The 24,643-nt window shown below is 36.9% G+C and overlaps 2 protein-coding genes across 2 annotated transcripts in view; one reads left to right on the plus strand and one right to left on the minus strand.

Moving 5' to 3' along the window:
- LOC134679983 (facilitated trehalose transporter Tret1-like) overlaps positions 1 to 750 on the plus strand; it is a 30,982-nt gene extending 30,232 nt beyond the window's left edge. Inside the window, exon 5 of the mRNA XM_063538950.1 lies at positions 166 to 750. Coding sequence (XP_063395020.1) covers positions 166 to 354 — 189 coding nt within the window. The 3' untranslated portion in view covers positions 355 to 750. The remainder of the gene's footprint in view (positions 1 to 165) is intronic.
- On the minus strand, positions 432 to 24,135 carry LOC134679982 (myrosinase 1-like). Its single transcript, XM_063538949.1, has 7 exons — positions 23,875 to 24,135; positions 8,760 to 8,878; positions 7,898 to 8,473; positions 7,725 to 7,819; positions 5,808 to 6,113; positions 4,941 to 5,182; positions 432 to 693 (listed from the first exon to the last, which is right to left on the minus strand). The coding sequence occupies exons 1-7, from the start codon at positions 23,910 to 23,912 to the stop codon at positions 492 to 494; spliced, it is 1,578 nt and encodes a 525-aa protein (XP_063395019.1). The 5' UTR covers positions 23,913 to 24,135; the 3' UTR covers positions 432 to 491.
- Between the last annotated feature and the right edge of the window lie 508 nt (positions 24,136 to 24,643).

Consider the following 24,643-nt stretch of genomic DNA (forward strand, 5'->3'; position numbering starts at 1 on the left):
TGTACAGTTAATTCCTTTGCGTAGGTATATTTTGTATAGAAATAACGTAACTGCTTATTATTTATGCAATATGACTTTTGGATATACCTACACTTCCATTTCCATGTCTAAGAAACCGAATATGCTAGCGCCTAATGAATAAACGTTTTTTTGTTTTAATTTCAGGTGGTCAGGGACTCATGTGGCATTTACACAGTATTCTGGGGCTTCTCAACATTCTCGTTCCTCGGGCTGGTGTTCATGCTGGTGATGCTGCCCGAGACCAAGGGCAAGTCCTTCGCCTCCATCCAGGCGCAGCTGAAGCGCGACGTCGCGCGCGACAACGCCAGCAAGCTTATGACCGTCGAGTATTAAAGCGGCTAGGCCGCTCTGGAGTTCTTCAGTGCTAGCTTAAGCTTAATTTAGGGATCAAGTTGATAATGAATCTTAAGAATATTTAAATGTAATTTAATTTAAAGATTTTTACATAACAAAAAGGTATGTAAGGGTAACTAAGGCCTGTAGAGGACTAGGAGGGGGAGCAGAGTGGGAGCCAGTGTGGCGGCTCCGGAGAACGCGGAGAAGTCCTCAGGGTCGTAGTCTGCGGGCAGCCGCCGCGTGGACACCACGTCTGTGTACAGCCGCGCCGAACGCTTGGCCGTGCGTGTCTTCTTTGGGCTCTTGAAGTCGACCAAGTACAGACCGAAGCGGGACCTGCAAATGCATTTACAAATGTGACGAGTGAAATTATAACACAGAACGTTTGACTGATATATTGTTTTATTTGCCAACTATCCTCGGCTCTGGAATAATTTTGTAAATCGAGATAAATTAGAAATCGGGTGATATAAATAACAAAACACTGCAACGAGAAGTTGTTTCAACAAGATTTCCGGATATTCCCGTCACTCAGAATTAGCCCAAAAGGTTTGATAGGATTCCTCGAGGAGCTGGGCTGGCAAGACTAGCCCACCCCCTATCACGCAAAATAAGCGCAAGACGTCGAGTTGCGGAAAATCGCCCGAGCTACAATAGCCCAAAAGTGAGAGTTTCGCAAACCGAGTTTAGTTTTTATAGACAAAACCAAGACCGAGATTTTATAGACAAAACTCGTGTGTCACAATGACTATTACTAGAGAATATACTGTTATTGTATACGACAGTAGCCATCCCCATTGTCTTTTGTTCCAGCGAGTACACACTATACGAGCCACCGTTATCCATTAGGGCGCAGAGAGTGCACTTATGTGCTCGTACCTACATGTTTATCTACTAGAGAAAGTTGAAAGATGTAATAGTTACTTATGTGCTATTCAAGTGTGGTATTCGATATTACGTTGAAAGTTTAGGATTTAGAATAAAACCATGACCATAGCGAATGGCTCAAAAAGTTGTTAAGCATTGAACAGCCCCGCCAAGCAATAGGTACACAAAATACCTATTTCGCTTGACATTTTTGATAGCAACAGGGCACTTTCAGGTATTTTTAATAACAGACCTACTACAGTAAAGTCGAACAAGACCTCTTTTAACCCACCCCGACAGGCTAAAAACATTTATTTAATTTTAACAAAGGATGTCTACTCTATTAAAACCTAATTAGTGCCTCAGAATCGTAATAGAATGTAGGTACCCATATGTTTTCTACAAGCCTTCAAGTTTGCTATTTTCTATTTTCATTATCATTAATCTTGTGCAAAACCTGAGAAATCAGCTTTATCTTTATTGCCTTATTATCTACATTTATAGTACTTACTTAGTGGTAAGTATACTTTGTTCATACGTACTTGTTTAATTGCATTAATTTGCCTAGTATACATACATAATTATACACTAAGTAAATCCCTCTATCACAGGCATTGAGATAATGGTTCCGAGAAATGTCTCTATTAATGGACAAGGTGTGTTCGAGCTCATTACAATTAAATCTGTGAGGAAACAGGGCTGATGGCGTCTTATTCAGAAATATGATACAAACTTGATTTCAATAGCAGGCTTTCAGTACAGTCGCCATCAAATATATCGGAGCGGCCAAGGTGTTCACAGTATCTGAACACGCCTCTATTGTTAAGGAGTTAGAGTGCGTGTTCAGATATTGTGAACACCTTGGCCGCTCCGATATATTTGATGGCGACTGTACAAAACGCTACTGGTGGTGATAATGGTGGTGGTGCGTTCTAATTTTACTTTATACATTCAATAATTTATTAAAAAAAAGTAAATCCGCGTCGAGATAAATTGATAGTTGTATCCTTTAAAAGGCTGGATAAGGTAAACATGTAAATGCTTCAAGTAGTCATTGATAAGTTATAATTATTTCATTTGTGTAATTGTAACATTAGATAAAATTTAATTTAATAGCAGTTCTCTGTATAGTCCGTTTTTTTTAGCATTAGAAAGAACTTCGCAGAAGTAAGCTTGTGGTTCCAAATCCGGCACTTAGAGCGGTAATAATTTGAAGTAAATTACATGTATTGACCATGCTACATTAGATAATTCAATAATTATTAACAATTAAAGAGCCTGACAAAAACTGCACGCTTGCTTCTGTGGAGTTCTTTCTAATGCTAAAAAAAACGAACTATAGAGTTTGGTACCTCTACGTTATTCAGTCCGACGATTGAGATTGGCACAACCGAATATTGAATGGGTAGAGAAGGGTATAGGTAATTATCTGTAATGCGATCTTTATGTTTGTATTGTTTGTGTTAACCTTTATAACATTTTAGGAACCGTCTAAATTAAGCATACTTACTCGTTAAATGTACTGTGAAGATAGTGCGTAACTGCGCTAACTCTAGCGCAGTGCGTAACTCTAGTTGTAAATAATATTATATTAATTAATAGGTACTTAAAATAAAACAATTTTACACAAATCGACCTAATCCCACGGTAAGCTCAATAAGGCTTGTGTTAGAGTTAGATACATAGAAAACATCCATAACTCGAACAAAACATCTGTGATAAACACACAAATAAATGCCCTAACCAGGATTCGATCCCGAGACTTCAAGCTTCGTGGGCAGGGTCACTGCCAACTGGGCTAGGAGGCTGCCGGCCTAGCCAAGGTTACAATCGCTATCGCTTCGACAACGAAAAGCATTATGTCTCTCTATCACTCTTCCATATTAGTGCGACAGTGACAGTTGCGTTTCGATCGCTACGGAGCGTAAGCGATTGGCATCTTGGCTACGCGGCCTGCCGGCCTAGCCAAGGTTACAATCGCTATCGCTTCGACAACGACAAGCATTATGTCTCTCTATCACTCTTCCATATTAGTGCGACAGTGACAGTTGCGTTTCGATCGCTACGGAGCGTAAGCGATCGACATCTTGGCTACGCGGCCTGTTCTTTCGATATTAGTTCATCAATCGGAAAATGGTTAGTTCACGCAACGATTTAATAAAGATTGACAGTTACTAATTTCATTAGGCCCAAGTTAAATATTACTTGATTTGAAATTTAAAATAAAAATTGTTTTTCAATATTGGCTTTAATATTAAAAACAATTTTTATTTTATTTTAGGCCAAACACCTTGGTAACAAGAAGATAGACAAGTATTTAGAGATTTTTATAGAACTTTCATACACAATGTACATATATTTAAATATATGTCACACATAAAAGTATAAGAATGTTGGTAGTAAAAATAAGCTGGCTGCCGTATTTACACGGTTTATTATTTAATCAGCTGGTACGAATGAGGTAGGTATAGCTCTCAGGCTTTATTTCCACGATTGTAATATGTTATTTTAACCGACTTGAAAACAGGTTATCAATTCGACCGTATTTTTTGTATGTACCTATGTTACCGGAGAAGTACATATGTATATTATTGTTCATATAAATATAATATTTTTGGTTTGTTCTGACTGACTCCCAACTCTTGTATTTTTTTTTGTGTGGTGGTCACAAAATACACTGCCCATACAAGTTTATTAATAATTAAATAAATAAACGTCGTGAAAAACCGTTGTCGAACCTAAGCCACCTGGCAGTGGTCTTAAAGCGGCGGCGTGTGCCTCGGATGCACATGCCGATAGCGCGTATAACAGCGATACTGATCCTGCATCTCAGCCAGCCCAGTATGATGCTTAATGAGCGGTTTCACCGTAATAGAGATATAGGTTCTGCCATGTGTTTGATAAAGGAGGACATTTGGGGTGCATGGAGTCAACAGATGTTACAAGCTCTTGTAATTCAAGACAGCAAAGTTGCTCTACCTCGAGCATCATTTGTTATATCTACACGAGTCCAGCCGGTCATCATCTCTTACCAGTATAGTATTTTTTATGGTAATTGTGATTTTTTTTCAAGGTTGTCGGCACTGACATGGTTTCCGTCAGTTAACCATTGAACTCTCTGGTTTTCTACGAAAATATCTTCGTTGTGTCACGTTCGCGTTTACTTATTAAATTAATAATGGCTTATAAAATTGATTTTCTAGGAAGTTTTAACATGTTTATTGTGGAACAGCCGGCTCCAGCCCTTTAAGACCGTAGGTTATGACTATCGACTCACCCCCGACGCGCATTACCGCAATAAACGCGCGTTAAGGCGGGTAATGACCCGCAGCCTCGATATAATATCTACACTGATGCTTTTTCCATTACGCAACATTGATAAAGTACGTATTATATTGTCCTAGGTACGCTTTCAAATTACGCGTCTTCTCATAATAAGTTGTTAAAATGTGGGAGTTTTACACGACGCATTGTAATGTAACGAATGCGTGGACTAGGTACGTTTCATTAAAACAGAGGTTCCAAACCGATTTTGTTTTCATCGAACTCCCTTGGAGACAAAACTGTTTTAGGTATTCCCCACAGGCCCAATCATTATTGATTCCTAATTTTAATAAAGAAGATAATATCGATGCTTGCACGGCACCAGCGAGTTATAAAGCCACTGACGACGCCGTTCATATTTTACCTGAGATTCATTACTTGTAAATACTTACACAAATCCATCATCCCATTCCCAGTTGTCCATCAAGCTCCACGCAAAGTACCCCTGCACGTTGCTCTTGTCCTCATGTATGGCGTGCAGCAACGCGTTCAGATAGTGGCTGTAGTAGGAGACTCGCGAGTAATCGTCCACGCCATCGTAGTCTGCGTACCCATTCTCAGTCACGATGATGGGGACGTTGTTGTATGTTGTGGAGATCCACCGCAGTAGTCTTCGGAAACCGAAGGGCACCACCTGGAAGATTTTTTATTTGATTGCAGATATATTATATTTAGGTACCTGAATATAGCTGTATAAATTATGATTATAGGTAGGTACGTTCTTTTGCGTCATTGAAATTTAAAGCTTTTATATGTTTTATATTTACATATTACTTATGTATATGAAGGTAATTTAGATAACTACACTAATTGTAAGTGGAAGTAGATAGACAGATATAGACAGTTAAGAACTATATATCAACAAAATAAATGACAGTCAAAATAAGTTGACCTCGCATTCAGGGTTCTTCCCCAAACAAGTAGTCTGATTCATCATTAACATTAAAATTTCATTTACGTAAGTACAGAAGCTTAAAAATTTTTGCTCTGCGCTTGCAATAGTTAATACATACTTTCACTATAGGTCATGGAAACACTAGTTTATTTCCACAGTAGATAGGTGTCAACAATAGATCTATACGAGTCTCCTTTGCATAACGTTATCGGTTTGTTAGCTGTTGACTACGGCTATTAACTACAATGGTGCCTAATTGTAAGGCACGATTGTAGTTAATGCGCAAACTGTGGTGTGCGCAAAATTCTGTTATTTTGTTAACCCGAATTGAAAAACTGTGTGACTATAAAGTGCATTGCTTTACCTTGAGCCAGGTGGATGACGACCGGGACGGCCACTTAGGATCTTGAACTCTGACGATGCCTACGTCATTTTCGTGAGACGGTATAGCCCCTACTTCCCCTTCTGCCATACTAAGGAGATATGTAGTGTAGTGATTCAAGCCGAAGAAATCGGCGGTGCCTCTAATATAGGCGACCTCCTCGGGGGTAAACTTCGGCAAGCGAGAACGACTGTAGTTCTGTTGTCTGCTCTTCTCGTCGACCAGCTTTATAAGTTCTGGGGGATAATTGCCTTCTGCGGAATAAACGGGGTGCGCGTACCAGCCAACCTGCAAGAAGAAAAAAACTAAATTTTTAACCTTTTGATTATCCGATTAATTTAAGTTTAGGAAAATACATGTACAAATCAAACATTTATTCATGCGCCCAAAATATTCGTGTTTTAGCTTCTTAAAAAGACCACTGTCCGGGAGCCGGTTTCCTCCTACTTGAAAGGTTATAACCAGTGTTGGCAAAAAATCAATTCGAATTGACGATTGAGGATTGACCGATCAATCCGAATTGACGATTGACGAAACTAATTCTAAATCTACTGATTGAGGATTGACGATTACTAATCATTAATTCGAATTGATCGGTCAATCCTCAATCCTCAATCGTCAATTCGGATTGACGATTACTTTGTATGTACCTACCTAATGTCCTTTTTATTTAGGCCATTTTTCTAAACTGACCAAATGCGTTCAAAAGCGGTGTCTGAGTTTACCAAAGGTTCCGAAACATGTTTCCGACGGCAATATGAAGGATGTCCTTTTTGGAACATTTTCGGGATTTTCCTTGAAATTAACCGATAGCGTTCAAAATCGATATCTGAGGTGCCCAAAGATTTCGAAACTTGTTTTCGAGGGAAATATTGAGAGATGTCCTTTTTTGGGACATTTCTAGAAATTACCCGATTGCGTTTAAAATCGATCTCTGAGGTAATCAGAGGTTTCTAAACATCTTTTCAACTGCAATATTGAAAGGTGTCCTGTTATGGGATTTATGGGACATTTTAGTGACATTCTTTGAAAGTGACTGCTTGCATTCAAAATCGATATCTGAGGTGCAAAACATGGTTTCAACGGCAATATTTAGATTCTACACTTTAGCCGCGTACTTACTTTACTACCCCAAAACAGGGCATCTCGGAATATTACCGTCGGAAACATGATTCGGAACCTTTGGGCACCTCAGATATCGATTTTGAACGCAATCGGTTAATTTAAAGAAATGTCCCATAAATGTCCAAAAAAAAGGAAACTCCGTCTTTATTGCCGTCGGAAACATGTTACGGAACCTTTGGAAATCTCAGATATCGTTTTAAAGTGCCAACGATCAATTATAAAAAATGTCCCGAAATGGAAGGGACATCTTTCAATACTGACGTCGGAAACAGTTATCGGGACCTATGGTCAACATCGATTACCAATATGAACATAATCGGCCACTTTCTAAATATGTCCCAAAAAGGGACATCAGTCAATACTGACATCAGGAACATGTTTTCGAACCTCTGGGAACCTCAAATATCGACTTTAAAATCCAGTAAGTAAGTCCCAAAAAAGGACACCTTTGAAAAGTAATCTTAGGGAAGGGAAAGGGACTATGGTTAATCTAGATTGAGAATTGATTTAATCCGAATTGAGGATTGATGCGTCAATTCCAATCGATTCAATCGGATTGACGCGTCAATCAGAATTGAATCAATTCGAATTGATCAATTCGGATTGATCAATTCGGATTTATTTCGTTCAGATTGATGCCAACACTGGTTATATTATAACAGATAATTTTGTAAAAATAAGGTAAATAGAGTCAAATAATTAAACATCCACTAATGTTAGTCTTTTTTTAACCCTAATCTAATCTTTAGATAAGCTTGATCCAGAAATACCCACATGTGTTTTCAAATACAACTCAGCCGCTTGCTTATCCTTTGCAGAATTTGTCTTCGGCTCCGCCCAATTGGAATCCAAGGACATGCCGATCTTACCTAAAATATAATGGAGTCAATCAATTTAATGGCATTATTTTGTGTTCGAAGCTTTCCCAAGTGTTTATGTCACATTACCTCCAAACAAAGAGCGGTATTGTTGGCTATATAGATGATACACATTAGCGTGGGCTTTAAGGAGGTTATGCGTGCAAAGGTATTCGGCGATGCCATGGCGGTTGAGCGACGGCGCACGGGTGGTGCCCCCGTAGCCCTCCAAACAGGTCTGCATCGGCTCGTTGAAAGTAATCCAGTACTTTACTTTATCTGCAAAGTTGTCGAACAGAACCTTTGCGTAGTCGGTGAAATAATCGACTATATGAGCATTACTCCAGCCACCCACATCCTGTAGTTTCTGTGGTAAATCCCAGTGGTAAATCGTCACCATGGGCGTGATATTGTACTTTATCAACTCGTCAATTAGGTTTTTATAATACTGTATGCCAAGAGGGTTGACTTCATTGGCTAACCCTGTAGGTAGGATTCTAGGCCACGATATGGAGAAGCGGTAAATATCCACTCCGAGTTCGTGGACCATTTCAGCATCCCTCTTGTATAAGTGGTAGGAGTCCGCCGCAACCTCTGGCGTTGAGCGGTCTCTCACAAAACTTCTGTTATTGTGAATTAGGTTATCCCATATACTCGGTGTTTTGCCTGGAAATTTATAAGTTTTGTTAAGGTCAAATTGTAAACTATTCAGTTTTTCTGCTTTTCATTCGATAACTAGGTGGTAGTTAGGTTGGCTCATTAGGTGGATGACATTCGGAAAATCGCGGGGCGCTTTTGGATGAGACTAGCTCAGGACCGGGATAAGTGGCGTACACGAAGAGAAGCCTTTGCTCAGCAGTGGGCGACTGAAGGCTAGAATGATGATGATGATGATGAATTAGGTAAACGGTCCAAATGATAAAAAAAACAACAGCGATCAATCATTGTTTACCATCTATGTTCCAAGCTCCTTCAATTTGTATGGCAGCAGTAGACACGCCGAAGACGAAATCCTTCGGGAATGTGTAATTGGACCTAACTCCGCCTGAGAAGTTTAGTATCTCGGCGTATCTGCAATAGAAACAGAAAGAAACCATTAAAGTTGACTCCCGTTAGACCAGGCCGAGGCCGGGCCGGAGCTTCCGGCGCTTCGTTTCCTTTCCTATCTAAAAGCGCCACGTGATCACCGATCAGCCGTCATAGAAATTGGGACGGCTCGACTCACGAAAAAAAAAAGGTCTAGCGTGAGTCACCCTTTATGAAATTATTATCTAGAGTCTGTTCGGAACGATAGAAATGGAAGAGTCGTGGAATGTAATGGTCCCTATACATTCCACCACTTTTCTCATTCCGCACAGACTCTACTGAATGTTAAATTACAGTATCTAACTTGAAATCATTAACAGTATATAAATCATATAATTACTATACGAAACAAACTCTGAACTACATATGTAATTAGTTTGATAAAGTTAAGTAAAGCAAATAACGCCGCGTAATTAAACCTAACTTGTAATAATTTTCGCACGTTTATGTTTTTGACAGCTCGCGACATTGGGAATCTAGCGACACGGCCGTCGTATAAGAGCGTATCATATGTTTAAGTTAGGTGCGTTAGGGTAATTACAACAGTTTATGTCGTCGAATGAAAATAACTGGTGATACCGAGTGATTTAAACCGTTTAAATGTAACGCAGACATTTAATAATTCATGCGGATGACATAAATGGGCGTTCACTATCTCAGTCGAAGTTATTATTGTTACCTAGTGTACAATCGCCATCAGATATATTGCAGCGGCCAAGGTGTTCACAAATATCTGAAAACGCCTCTATTGTCAGGCAGTACGTGATATTATATTTTTGATTATCTCGACCACTTCCATAAACCAAACATAATACATACTATTTTTTTTTACCGGGTACCTTAATGATCTGTTACATGTTTTTTGAGATAGATAGTATAAATGACTTTTCACCACACCAGCTCGGAAAGACTTACTTTGCACTCCAAAAACTGATAGCAAAGTTGCATTTTATTCACATGTGAGGCAAAGTAATCAAATGCAAATTTTGAGTTGTTTTCTTATGTTTGCTGATAGAATTGGCTTCTAAATGATGATTTTGGATGATAAATATTTAATAACATTCATTTGGATTTGATTTGGTTTGATTTTGTTTGATATTTTACATTTAATATTTGCTTCGAGTTGGTGTGGTGAAAAATTTTGTGTTTCACTCGGGGGCAAATTTTGTTTAACCCTCGTGCTTTGAAACCCTCGCAACGCTCAAGATTCCATTTTCGAACCACTCGCTACGCTCGTGGTTCAATTTTGGAATCTTTCGCTTGCTCGGGTATCAATATAAGCACGACCGGTTAAACAACAACTTTGCCCCCTTGTAAAACAAATAACTATTATTTTAAAAGCAACTGACAGCAAACAAGAAATTTAACATAGACACAGACAGCAACAATTTACAGAGTTCAACAGACTTTACCAAAGTCAAACTCATTATAAATGACCCTGTAGACAAATTTACTTAACTTACATAACGTTTTGCTGTCAAGGTAATAAGAGGCGACAGACTGAGTGGCTCCAATTTTTTATTTATAAGTAAATACATTTGTGATTCGATACTCACTGATCTCATTATTCAGAAAGGAAGGCTGAATAAAAAATTACATTTTACTTGTTTAATTATCTGTGTCAAGGAATGACAGTGAATTCTTAAAACTTCAAATTTGGCCAATAAATAAAGGTTCCGGCGATTTGAGAACCTCCTCCTTTTTTGATGTCGGTTAAAAATGAACAAGGGCTGTTAACAAAAATTAAAAAGGATAGAGTTAGACCGAGAAAAGTCTGCAGCGATTTTGATAGCCCACGAAGTGCAATTGTTACTTTAAACGTCAAACTTCTATGAAATTATGACGTATAAATAACACTTGCACTGCGTGGGCTATCAAAATCGCTGTAGACTTTTCTTGGCTTAACTCTAGCTAGGTATGTACATACATATAATTATTAGCGATAGGCTAGTGAAGTAGTGTCAGTAGGTACTCGAAGACAAATTTTACTGACCATTCGAATGTCCTGAAAATCTATCTCTACATGGACTCTATAGTACGGATTATGGAATAAGTACACGAATAATTATAATTACCTACCACGTACCTATAAAATTATAGGCCTCTTAATGACAGTATTAACACGAAGACATTAATCAACACCTAGATATCATTCGGCCGTATTTTCAATACAGATTTCAAATTGATATATATGTACTCATAGTTATATATAACAATAACCTACTTAAATTATACTTACCTACGTATATTTTTATATTAGGTATTAGGCGTGACTTTGTTGCTATCGAACGGGTGCGGGGTGGCTAGTTTTTTATGCATGATATAAAAACATGAATGCAGTGTTGCATGGTTCCGCCAAGGATTTCGCTCTAGATGAATTCCTTTATAGAATCATATCCTTATACTTTTGTGGTACGTAAAATATTGATTTTATTTTTAAATTATAAAATACTGTTAACGTTGGAGAGTGCATGCCCAGAGGCAGTAACTATCTCATAAATTTGAAAAATTATCACTATACCTGGCGCGCCGAATGACGATACCTATGACAGTTCCTCCAAGTCGCTTTTGGATGGGCTAAATTTAAAAAGTAATTGAAAAAATACGTTTAAATCAATGTGCTAAACTTCCAAAAAATGCCTACTTTTTACGTGACCGGTGCTCCATATAAAAATGTCTGTCAGTTCGTTATCGACAAAAACATTAAACATGACTGACGGCTCGATTCGGAAAATGAATTAGATTTCTACTAGACTTCAACAAGTTACGATATGGATAATTTAAAGATATTTGTTGTTGTGTTGTCCTCTTGAACGATTTCGACAAGTTATGACTTAGATATCCAAGTCACATCTAGTCGATATCTAATGTAGATCTAGCTGATCTCTAAATCGTTTCTAAATCTTGTGATTATCTCGAAATCCGAATAGGCCTGTGACACCCTTGAATTGCGTGTCCCAATGAGCTGAGGCATTAAAAAAATACTAATGGCTGTTATATTGCTGCTGCTCTACAATAGCCCTAGAACGAGCAGCTAATTACGTTTTCGTTATTATATCGGTAATTAAAAAAATAAATTTAGAATAGCCAGTACCATGTCTTTAAATATTAGTGAAGCATTACCGGTGAATGTATTTTTCAGATATTCTTTTGTTTTACTACAGACAAAACCCATGGAAAATGAACGACAAACGACACAATTAACAGTACAGGTGCGTCATCACATCACGTTTAGTTTTAAAGTTTTGCTGACTAAGTTTCTTTATAGTTTTTAGGTTCCAAGTATGGGTAGGCCATTGGAATAGCAGATATAAAATTAGTGGAAACGAGAAATCATTTTTTGCACATAAACCAAACAGAAAATACTGTTCTTCTAAAAATGCTGTGATATGATATCTTTCTCGTCGCTTAGCTATAACAAATTCGTTCAGAGGTACTCAGTTTACTTTACCAACCCAAACAACCTTAAATGAACCATGGTTCGAAAAAAAATGCAAAGAGAAGGTCGATTGGAGTGTTACCTCTTTTAAGTCTTAGGACATACACAATTTACCTAAAGGTTTATTTGTAAATTTGCAAGCTATTTGTGCAGCCCGTAGTGCAGCTTGCAACAAGCTAGTAAATAGCCTCTTTCACTCCATGCGAACCTAAATTCTCCTCTATACCTACAGAATGCTAATATGGAAATTCAACTCGAGTTTTGAGTCTAGAGCAAGTTTTTGCTGAGGTAGGTATTTTATATGCATATTCATTTAGTATCAGATGAAAAAGTAAAGTTTTTATAAACCTTTTTGTTATAATCACGATACTGAACCGTGCTTAGTTCTGTATAGGTAAGTACACCAAGTATTTATTTTATTATTTAGCTGCGAGTTTTTATTTATATATACATTTGCTGGTTCTCATATAAATAATACCCGTACGACCCCTTTAACAAATTTCTGAAGTATGGATGTCCATGTACATATCCAGAGATCAGGCGCGGATCCAGCCCTCAAAAAAGGTTGTGGTCACAGCCACAGAGATATGCGTAAAGATGTGTCAGTCAGATCTGTCTGGCGAAATTATTTGACGATATACGGCGGGAATTAAATACAGATGTACTTATAGTTATACCTACGTAGCTAATTCGGCTGAAAGCAAATAATGATACCCACTTGGACTGAAGACGTTAAATAGTTTTCCGCTCTCCTTCCGTAAATTTTCTTTTCTTATATGAGAACTGATATATTTATAAAAATATTAATTGGATTAGTTAAATGCGATACAAATTTCAGAGACAAATTAGTTTTTTAAATATAAGTAGCTACAATTTCATTTTTTTTAATCTTATCAATGTATGTTGAACCTGTACCTATAAGCTTTTTTTCTTCTTAAATTGCGTACAATTTTTAGATTGATTTGTCTGTTCTAGGAGAAAGTAGATCGTCTAGAGACTAGAGCATTCAACTTTAGCATAGATTGCATTTTTTGCAATTACCCCACAGCGAACATGTTTGCCAAAAAGTTAATTTGCTTGTCAATCAACAAACTGTGTTACATAAATTTAATAGTAGAAAGGTTTATTGTGCCACATTTTTATTGCCACACTAATTATTTGTCTGAGTATGAAATTAGTTAGACATATTGATCAAATTACCTTGGACAAAAAGTAATTATGGAACTTGATTTTACTTTACATTTTGGGACATGTATGAAGTGCATACGTAACATATTATAAGGCTAAATTAAGTAGCGGCGAAATTCAAATATTATTTATTCATGGTACAGAAAATTAACCTCAATTAAGGGGGTAATAGCACAAAAGATCAAGCAAGTGCTCTCGAAATTATAAGATAAGGTAAACCTCAATCAATTCGTTCAGCCTTTCTGATATTTGAAAATGAAAAAGGTAAACGAATTATTAAATGACTTTTCTTTTGCATATATAACTGTAATCCTAAAATATATTATGTAGCAGTCAAAATAACTGTAACATTCAAACTGACATGACAACACATTAGGGGTCATCCATTAATTATATCCCACGAATTCCTAGTTTTTTTTACCCCTCCCCCCATTGTCACACTTGGTCACGTTTGGCAAACCCCTCCCTCCTTGGTGTGACGTCCCCCCCTTACGTATGATTTAATTAATGGATGACCCCTTAAGCCAAAAGGAGGAGGAAAAAAGCAACCTTAAAATTGACAGACTTATTTTAAATCCAACTACAACGCAATATTAAAAATACCTTCAGTTTTTCAATTTTATTTTGCTTGTGGGAATTATAAATCCTTATAAAAGTATGTCAATGGCACTACTTGTACTGAATAACAATGGTGGTCCTTTAGGAAAACCTTCGCTGCCTGGCGTTTTGCGTTATTTCTTATTTCCTTAGTTATTACGTATACGCAAAACGCCAGGCAGCGAAGGTGTTATAACACTCAATCTTGGTCTATAATTCAAGATACAAATGCACACTATGTACAGCTATTGACACTATATGGAGGTTTTCGGGGGCGAAAAATCAATCTTATCTCTGAGAAAACGCGCATTTTTGAGTTTTTATGTATTTTCCGAATAAAGCTCGGTCTCCCAGATATTTCAACATTAGGTACGTGTATATGACAGAAGCGTGTTTCTAGTTAACTTTTCTTCGCCCGATCGAAATCGATTCTGATAGTTCTGATACTACGCACTAAAATATGAGCCACGACGACATAATCTAGATCGCTATTCATTTCAATACAAAAGTATAGTTCGTAGGTTCGTAACTGAGCCCGAGCTAATCCTATTGTCTATTGTTAAGTAAAACCGCTCGTGCCACGTGCCACCACCACCTGCATAAAAACCTGCGTACTTCGGTTACTGAGTGCCGGCGAGTCGAACGCTACAGAACCAGTCTAAAATGTGTCATCGAGATGCGTAACAGAGGCGCGTTATCGGAGAGCGCAACTACACTGGTTTTTGAGCGTTGGACTAGCCTGCGCTCAGGTGCCAAATAGAATAAGGGTGACCCTTTTTTGCAGGTAAGTAGCACGTGCGGTTTTACTTAACAATAGACAATAGGATTAGCCGCCGGGCTCAGTTACGAATCTACGAATCTACGAGCCTAGTACCTGCGCCACACAGTAGACTGACGTTTTAAAGTTACATTCCATGTCTGACTGCAAGCAACATTTTCCTTACCTATATCTGTCTATCTTTTAATACCTTTAATTATGGATCTCGGAAACGGCTCTAACGATTACAATAAAATTTGCTATATATGGGGGTTTTCGGGGGCGATCAATCGATGGATACGATAATGTGTAGGAATTAAAAGATTAGATTTGCCTATAGTGTGAAACAGTCTTTATTTATAGCACTACGTATATTTGTTATTACGACATTTACTTAAAATACAGGTTTTATTTAACCCCTTACCGCATACAAAGCCATATATGGCGGATATGATATTTAACTCTATTGACAGCTATTAAAGTTCAAATTTCAATAAATATTTTTTATTACATGCAGTAAGGGGTCTGATAACCGCATAAGCTTATGCGCTCCACTCAGAATCAACAGACTAATCTTCTAATTACTTATCACGACGGAGACACTTATAAACACAATTAAAATCTCAAGCTACTTAATCCTCTCATGCAGACTTGTTGTATAAAAGAAAAATAATTTGTCTCATAAAATAATATATTAACCATTCATAGAGCGTTGTTTTGTCAGATGGAAGTTGCAAATGTACTTGCAAAAATTCGCGTAATTCGTTATTTTTTTAATATTTATCATCATCATCATATCAGCCGGAGGACGTCCACTGCTGGTCATAGGCCTCCCCCAAAGAGTGCCACAATGACCGGTCTTGCGCCAGCCGCATCCAGCGGATTCCCGCGACCTTTACCAGAATATTTATATGACTAGGTATGTACTCGTACATCATTAATCATCATCATCAATATCACTATCCACCAGGTCATAAATTTACTATTTTGTCAATGTTAAAAGCCGGTCGTACTATCCAACTCGTCACATTTCCTTTATGTCGTGGCTGCCATATTGTTGCCTACATATTTACTAGTGTTATTGGTGTCCCTATTGTTGTTGCCCACTATTGTTAGCTACATCAGCATTACTGTCAAGTCAAATAAGCCCCCTAATCAACTGTCAACTCTAGTAACTACATAATAGGGCATAATTACAAAAATCACTTATTCTATTTTGCCACTAATAAACGCTCTCTACTCTCTAGTACCCTCTGACTCCCTGTTTAAAGCCAACCGTTGCTGAAGCTACACATCCTATCACTTAATGGATCCAAGTAATATTCCAGCCATTCCAGGATACTCACGCTAGACAGAGCGGCTACCGCGAAAACCGATTCTCTTTTACTCCAACGAAGGCGTAATTAGAGTGACAGAGAAAAATCCCCGCAATTTGCGAACTTCGATTTTCGCGGTTATAGCCCAGAGCCGGCGCCGGGCCGGAGCTTCCGGCGCTTCGTTTTCTACGGAAAACGCCACGTGATCACCGATCAGTCGTCATAGAAAATGACATGTCGGACGGTCCGGGCCCTGGTCTAGCGTGAGTCACCCTTAAAGGGTAAATATATTTTTTTATAAATTTTTACCAAGTATACATGGTTACGAACTTAAGTGTCCGAGCTAGGTATAGACGTAATACATTCCGCGTTGATCGATCACATGCCTCGGTACAGTCGGTCTCCAAAGTCGCTAACACTATGGCGTTATTAATAAATGTCTCTCGAATCTAACAAAACCTTGATAATCTGTTCCTATCCGTCATTTCTAGACATTTCTGTTTGTTAGAAGAATAGAGGTGAAGTAGTAAAGAGTTAAGTCGTAGAGAGACGAACAAACAGATAAATGGACGGACATGGCAGAACTGTAAGTGTTTCTTAACTGACAACGGAACCCTAAAAAATACAAGATATTAAAGGGCCCAGCAACTTATGAGTCTGATCGTACGATCGATTGATCGATCGTATTATTGCAATTACCTTCGAATCTAACCAATGTCATTAATCACTAATAGAAGCATAATTCTATAGAATTACATGAAGTTAACCTCATTTTTCATGTAATTGAAACCAAGTGGCGTGATTTAACTAATTTAATCAGTCAAGGTGATTTATGAATTATTTATCGATAAGTAGGTACTTTTTAATTTGAAAATGTTATCGTCACTTAGAATTGTTAGCTGCTACCTAGTAATTAATGCTTATAGCTAATTTGGCCCTGATGCGTACCTATCTGAAGTTGCTTTTACAACTTCGTTTTCATGTACAACTCAAGCTCTTTCAAATGATATCCTACTCCTTGATCTAGTAACTTGAACTGGAGATCCTCTGGATTTATTTAAGCTAAGCGAAACGCAGCCAATTGGGTGAAGAATCTAGATATTAATTTGTATAGCGACCATGAATTGTAATAATGTCATACGACTAAATAAACAAGTGAGCGTAGATCTGGCAGCTTGCTCGCACAAAGAATAAGTATTGCGATACAGCGAGGAAATGCTGCCAGCATCTACGGCACCATGCCGCAGGTGGATATTTTGTAATCATTTATTCTAAGTTTAGTTTTATTTATTTTTAGATTTAGTTTAGGTTTTGTAGGTTAGTTATTTAATAAACAAGTTACTTAACTTTGAAATTTTGGCCAATAATTGCAGCTCGCTACAGGTAGGTAAATACATTTCTTTAGAACTAGTAAACACGAAATCAATTATAAATAAATAATAAATAAATATTATAGGACATTCTTACACAGATTGACTAAGTCCCACGGTAAGCTCAAGAAGGCTTGTGTTGTGGGTACCCAGACAACGATATATATATAATATACAAATACTTAAATACATAGAAAACACCCATGACTCAGGAACAAATATCTGTATCATCATACAAATAAATGCCCTTACTGGGATTCGAACCCAGGACCATCGGCTTCGCAGGCAGGGTCACTACCCACTAGGCCAGACCGGACCATTAAAGTTCAAAGTTAGTTTTCATTGAGAACAGACTCTACTAATGCATTATAAATTTTGAAATATAGATCTATCATTATAAATTAATTAATGTTTTCTTATGCCAGTCACTGATTAACTTATCAAAACAATTAGAATTATCAACCTAATGTCAATAATTGCATATAAAGCAAATAACATACCTATTTGAACTTATTATTTGAGTACATGTAGAACAAGGATATAGGTAACATAGATGTCATAAATAAAATTGTTATGCGTGAAGCGGAAATGCAATAGGTACTACGAGTACGAGTACTTATATATTAGGTACTAGCGTGGTACTAGTAATTTTATTGAAAACGCTTAAAATTTAATAAATATTATTATAGTTGTTTAACATTTATGGCGAGTATATTGTCCGTAAATCTCTTGAAGGATGGCACAAAGGGTTTGCTGTTGGTGGGAAGAGAATTAATAACCTGAGATATGCTGATGACACTGTCCTTTTGGCATCTTCAATATCTGACATGCAAGAACTTGTCAACAGACTGGAGGTCGAGAGCGGGAAGTTAGGTCTTGCAATCAACCGAAGCAAAACCAAGCTGATGATTGTGGATCGCGCCGGCCGCCTGTCTGCAGCTCTTACAATCCAGGGTATAGACACTGTTGATGAGTTCGTATATCTGGGGTCAAAGATATGTAATGATGGCAGCTGTGTTCCGGAGATAAAAAGGCGCATAGGAATGGCTAAAGATGCCATGACGCGGCTTCAGAAAATATGGCGTAATCGGGGAATATCCAGAAACACTAAAATAAGACTTGTACGAGCCCTGGTATTTCCAATATTTATGTATGGAGCCGAAACGTGGACAATCAAAAGCAGAGAGAAACAACGGATCGATGCCTTTGAGATGTGGTGTTGGAGGCGTATGCTGAGAATACCATGGACAGCTAAGCGCACGAATCACTCCATACTGTTGGAACTCGACGTGAAAGTGCGATTGTCCACAATCTGTGAACAACGCTTCCTAAGTTACTTTGGCCATATAATGAGAAGGGGAGACGAAAGTTTGGAAAGGTTAATCGTTGTTGGTAATACTGATGGCAAAAGGTCACGGGGCCGTTCACCAGCACGATGGACTGACCAACTCAAAGGCGAGGAACCATCTCAGAAATTCTATGACGTGGTGAGGAAAGCGATGGACCGGAATCGATGGCGAGAGTGTGTTCGTGCCCGAACAAAACCCACCAACCACGATCATCAGTCATGATGGATGCGACCAAGAAGAAGAGATTATAGTTACAAAAAAGGATACAAATTACAACTAACACTTACAAATAAAAATTAAAACTTTAAATTAAAAAAAACAGACCGCTCCCTGCCGTTCCCGGTGCAAAGATGCCCATGATGCACGATGCTCGTAGCATTTCCACGCTGGATCACCACGGACATCTTACAAATTTAACTCACATTTATAGACGGGTTTATCGCGAATTTATTTTATTACCTTTATTTACCGACGTTTCGACACAGGTTTCACGTAAGGTGTCTATAAATGTGAGTTAATATGTGTAAAACGCGAAGGATTTAAACGCATACTTATTAAGTTCCATATTTTTGAAGAAGTGAAGTAAAATTAATAATAATTTGTGTTTTAATAGTTATCTTACATTTACAATGTCTCCAGTAGAAATAGCTAATTGCTCCTAAAAGAGATAAAAATTGTAACGCACGTTTTGTAAAAATGTAATTTACTCATGACAATGGCGTCAACTCAACAGTAAGCTGCACGTGCAATCGTAAACTATTAGAACGGTTGTCCTTTTTGTATTATCACGTCAAATTATACAAAGATAAAAAAACATATTCTTTCGAATAATTTCTGGTTTGCACTGTTATTATGAGATACGTTATAACTTTTACTGTACATATATGGTGCTGCTTTACCGCACTAGTGCGATAATAAGCTACTTACGCAACTATGTCGAAAATTCAAAGGGCCATATGTAAATCGTTGTACCATGCATGTACATGTTGTGTCATACATGTGTGAATAGGTAATTCGCAACTCGTTGATGCGAATTTCCTATTTTTCGCATTTGTATCGTAATGTACTAATAAGGAATTATCTCCCCTTTTTTACTGTTATTTCTTTTGTGATAAGAAAAAAATGATTGATAATATTCACATTGAGACATTGCAATTAGCAAATAGCTTTTAAAATTGCGTACGGAGAGAAAAAATATAAGTATATGTAATTACTAATTATTATTTTACTAAAAATAAATTTTTTTGTTCTTTCATCGCATATTATATCAAATGAAAGCTTATTTTAAATACAATATAATCTGACTGTAATAGGTTGCCTTATTAAAAAGTTGGTCCAATCCATGTTTGCCTAGAATCCTAGATTAACCGATTTTTATCTAAAATCCACCCGATAATATGTAAGTACAGTAGAGTCCGGTTATAACGACGCCCAAGGGACCGATGATATTACGTCGTACTAACCGGAAGTCGTACAAAACGAACTGCCAATTTACATATACATATGTATTTTTTTTAATCAAAAATCATTTTGTATTTATTAATACGTATGTGACAATCAAAGAAATAAGAAAACATTTCTTTAAAAATATTTTTTTACGTTAGTATTACGACACCTTGCCAAAATGGAGAGACTTGTGTGTTTAGTTAGAAGAAGCCACTTTTCAAGGTACGTGTACTCACTCGTCATCCGCAAATTACTCGAATCCCGTAAAATAAAAAGTCGTAATTCTTCTGTCTGGAGATCTAATCAAGATGACGTTGTTTTATCACACAGTTCCTATGGCCACTTTCTGTGTCCATCATCAGATCAGCTCGAAGGTACCTACCAAAATATTGCATTGTTACCCAACTTTCATAATTATGTGTGTGAAGTTTAAGCTCAATTAAAAAATGGGAGTTGGTTTTATTTAGTTTGCAAGTTTACGAAAAGTCACATGACTATTTCATCTCGCTCCGTATAGGCAAAAGGGGGGAGGGGAGTTAGGTGCGCTAGACGGAGTAAGCTTCTTACCAACAATTTATTCGTAAAAACTACGTCGCTCGTCGTTGTAACCGGACTTGACGGACGGATTTTGTGTCAATTTCCGTCGTTAAAAGCAGTCGGTCGTTATAAGCGGAGTCGTTATAAACGGTTGTACTTTCATAGTAGCTTGTACTAAAACCAAACAAGTGCCTATACTTACGTCGCTATAAGCGGTTGGTTGTTATATGCGGAGTCGTACTAACCGGACTCTACTGTACAGTCACCTGCAATAGTATGTTACTCTTCGAAGGCCGCAAAAATATGTGACACGCTCTTTTGGCTCTACAAATAAGATCGTGTCAGATATTTTTGCGGCCTACAGTGTGTATATGTAATATATTATTGCAAGTGACTGTACCTATTCTTCTTCATCTTAGAAAATAAACTTATTACGTAGGTACCTACCAACTTGGCATAAGGTTCGAGAGCAGGTCAAGTTTATTACCAGATGCCTATCACCAAACTTGGGTTTGTTCTACATTTGACTTCGACCTTTGCCTACAAACCAGAGAATTTGCAACGTTCAATATAACGTCTCATCTGGGTCACGGGAGATACGTATTGAATGAACTGTTGGTGCCCAAAAATAAACAACAAAAGATTTATCCATTTTGCCCCACTAAGATAAACTCATAAAAAACTACACGGGTTCAAATAGCAAAGTGACCTTGACATTATGCGTATTGCGAAACTGGTCTGCGCATTTAATTTTAAAACTTTAATATTTATAGGTAGCCTATAAAAATTAAATTAGGTATTTTAGATCAGCGGGGCTATAAACATATAAATAGCGCAAATATGGTACACGAGTGCACGAAGTCGTTATTATAATTGTATGCAAATTAAATATAAAAAATATTGGCCGCTAGTTATATAGTTCTCAAGGGCTTATTACATAGTTGGCACAAGCTAAATATACATTTGCATAATTTAATCAAGTACACCGTATCGTACAGAAACGAAAAAAGACGATAAATTCATTCACGCGACCGTTAAAACATTTTATTAAGGAAGATAGTTTTTCGGAAAAAACAATACAACCCGAATTTATTAAAAAAAAATCAAACAGCAACAACCATCATTTCAATTTAATTTCTAAATTCAACCCACTTTCAACAAATTTTTTTTAAAGCAGAAAATATGTTATTTTATAAATTAGATTTTATTTACGAAAATTATGTTTCTGTTATCAAAAATAATTAATTTACTGAAAAGAACCCTTAGTAATTAAACTATATATAGGTACTTATATATAAAATGTATGTGAAAGGATATACAGGCGGACGGGAAGACGGTCTTTACATTGATGATTATCGTAATAACATTGTAATGACTTGCTGGACTAAATTCATAGGTAAATTAAAAGATACAAAGATAACTCAGAAGGTACATACCTACTTACTCAACAACTAATATACGAGTATGTCAATAGTCACACAATAGATGACGTTACCTATTTTATGGAACGACTGTCCATATAGGCAGTAAATAAGTATAACCATTCATTTCATGACTTTCGGAGCTCGCCATTGCCTTTGTTACCCTTACAATACAAGCAATGCACTTGTAAATACGAAGCAATGCACTTGTAAATACGAAGCAATGCACTTGTAAATACGAAGCATGAAACCGAATGGCGCCACAATGCCTAAATTGTAAAATTTTAGCTAATATTTATTTTTCCTTCAGTTCAACTATGTAATAAATAATGCGTCAACATAAGCATAATAAATTACATAGGTAGATTATTTAAGTAACCGTTGCATAGTTATTTCAATATATAATATATTTTGAATCCCCTTTATACCCCACATGCATGACCCCTGTTTTAAATAAGTATTGAATTTGGGCAACTCCTAAATTGCTATTAAGTATGCAATTTGGTTAAGAATATTTTTTATTATTTAGATAAAATATACCTTGTATGGTAACTAAACAGAAAGAGACATTGTGTATATTGTCTATAGAGACATGAAATATAGATATGTGTAGAACAACTAAATAATTACAGATATTGCGAAATGTCGGGATATATTTCTATCTTGAAACGTATTTCAGGATAGCAGATACCTACTTTTAGTTTGTTGTTTCAATGTACTATGTATTCTTTTATCTAAGACAATATCGAACAAAATAATAAGATAAGAACCAATTCGCCGATACAAGTGTTTAAATATAAGTACAGAAAGGTAATCAGAATATAATGGAAAGTGATAGGTTTAAAATTAGGTACTGTCTGGCGTTGCATTCACGCAATCGTTTTTTCAGGCAAGCAAACAGTTTATAAGCTTTTACCTAACTAGGATATTTCACACATATTGAATTTTTCATTTTCAAAATTACATTCAGTACTTAAAGTGGAGCTTACGCCAAAAGGACACAAACATGCAATATAGGTTGATTGCTTAAGTCCTTTCGAGTGGTAGTAGGATAAAAATACACTTCATGTTTGCCAATTGGCAAAAAAAAGCTTAGGTAGGTACACGAATGACCAGCAGAGCTTGAATTCGCTATACCTAATACGTACTTAACTAGTAGTACCTATGTGTCGAATTTGGAAATCATCATTTTGGTTTAAATCCACTCATACAAGAAAAAGTTTACTGAGTATTTATTAGTAGGTATTTTCATAAATTTTACCGAATATTTTTTACGTAAGTATTTGTTATGTACCTGGTCTTACTATGACTTTTTATTAAGTCCATTTAATATGGTATGATAGATTAGTGATTAATTTCGAATAATCTACTGAATATTTTGTTGCTCTTTATTTAGAAATAAAACAATCTAATAGGTATCCGATTACCAAGAATTACTTATGATACCTAAGTGAACATATTAATGAATTAAGTTTTGATTTCCTAATTAAGTTAGGAGTTCACTAAATTATACAATACGAGAAACAAACTCTGAAAAACTTTTAATCATAACATAACTTACCCTTTACATATTAAAACCGCAAAAACTATAAGCTTCATTTTTACAAATCTTCACTATTTACTAAACTAATATTTACAATATCACTTTACTATCACTTGAAAAAATATTGACTAAGTTTAAACTGGCAAATTTACATTATTGCATGTAATTGTAGGAAAGGATCATTGAGCGTAAAGTGAGTGATTGTGGTCTCGATCGAGCGGAAGGTCAGACAAAAGGTACGTGTAGTACGCGCGGCCAGCCTGCGCGAACTGCGCGCGCGCCGCGCGGCTTCGCCTGCGCCTGCGCTGCAGCCCAGATAACCGACAGCCTCTCAATGACGTCGCTAATTACACTGTAGGCTTTATTGTCTAATTGTTTCGGCTGAGCTGCTCACAATACTTAATCTTATTTTGTACTTGTTGTTTTCTTTCGTCTTTAGTCACGAATAAACCCTCTCTATTCTCTATTCTCTCTATTATATTATATTTCCAACCTTCGCCGTAGCTTATTTTTGGAGCTAGTTGTTATGTGTTTTCATTGCAATCGTTTGAGTACCGCCAATTACAAATACAGTCTGACCCACCAATCAGAATAATAAGCCGCGATATCAATATTCCTTCCTGAGTGGCGCGGAAACGACCTTAATCTCAACAGCAATGTTGGATTTGCCCTCAAGTTCACATTTATACCTTGACATTCCTTCTCTACCCTATCTGCCGCATGGGCTCTTAGGAATGAAGCTTTTATTCGCCATTTATCATATACAACAACGTCACACAAACGCCCA

This window comes from Cydia fagiglandana, chromosome 3, assembly GCF_963556715.1.
Source record: "Cydia fagiglandana chromosome 3, ilCydFagi1.1, whole genome shotgun sequence".
NCBI lineage: Eukaryota > Metazoa > Arthropoda > Insecta > Lepidoptera > Tortricidae > Cydia > Cydia fagiglandana.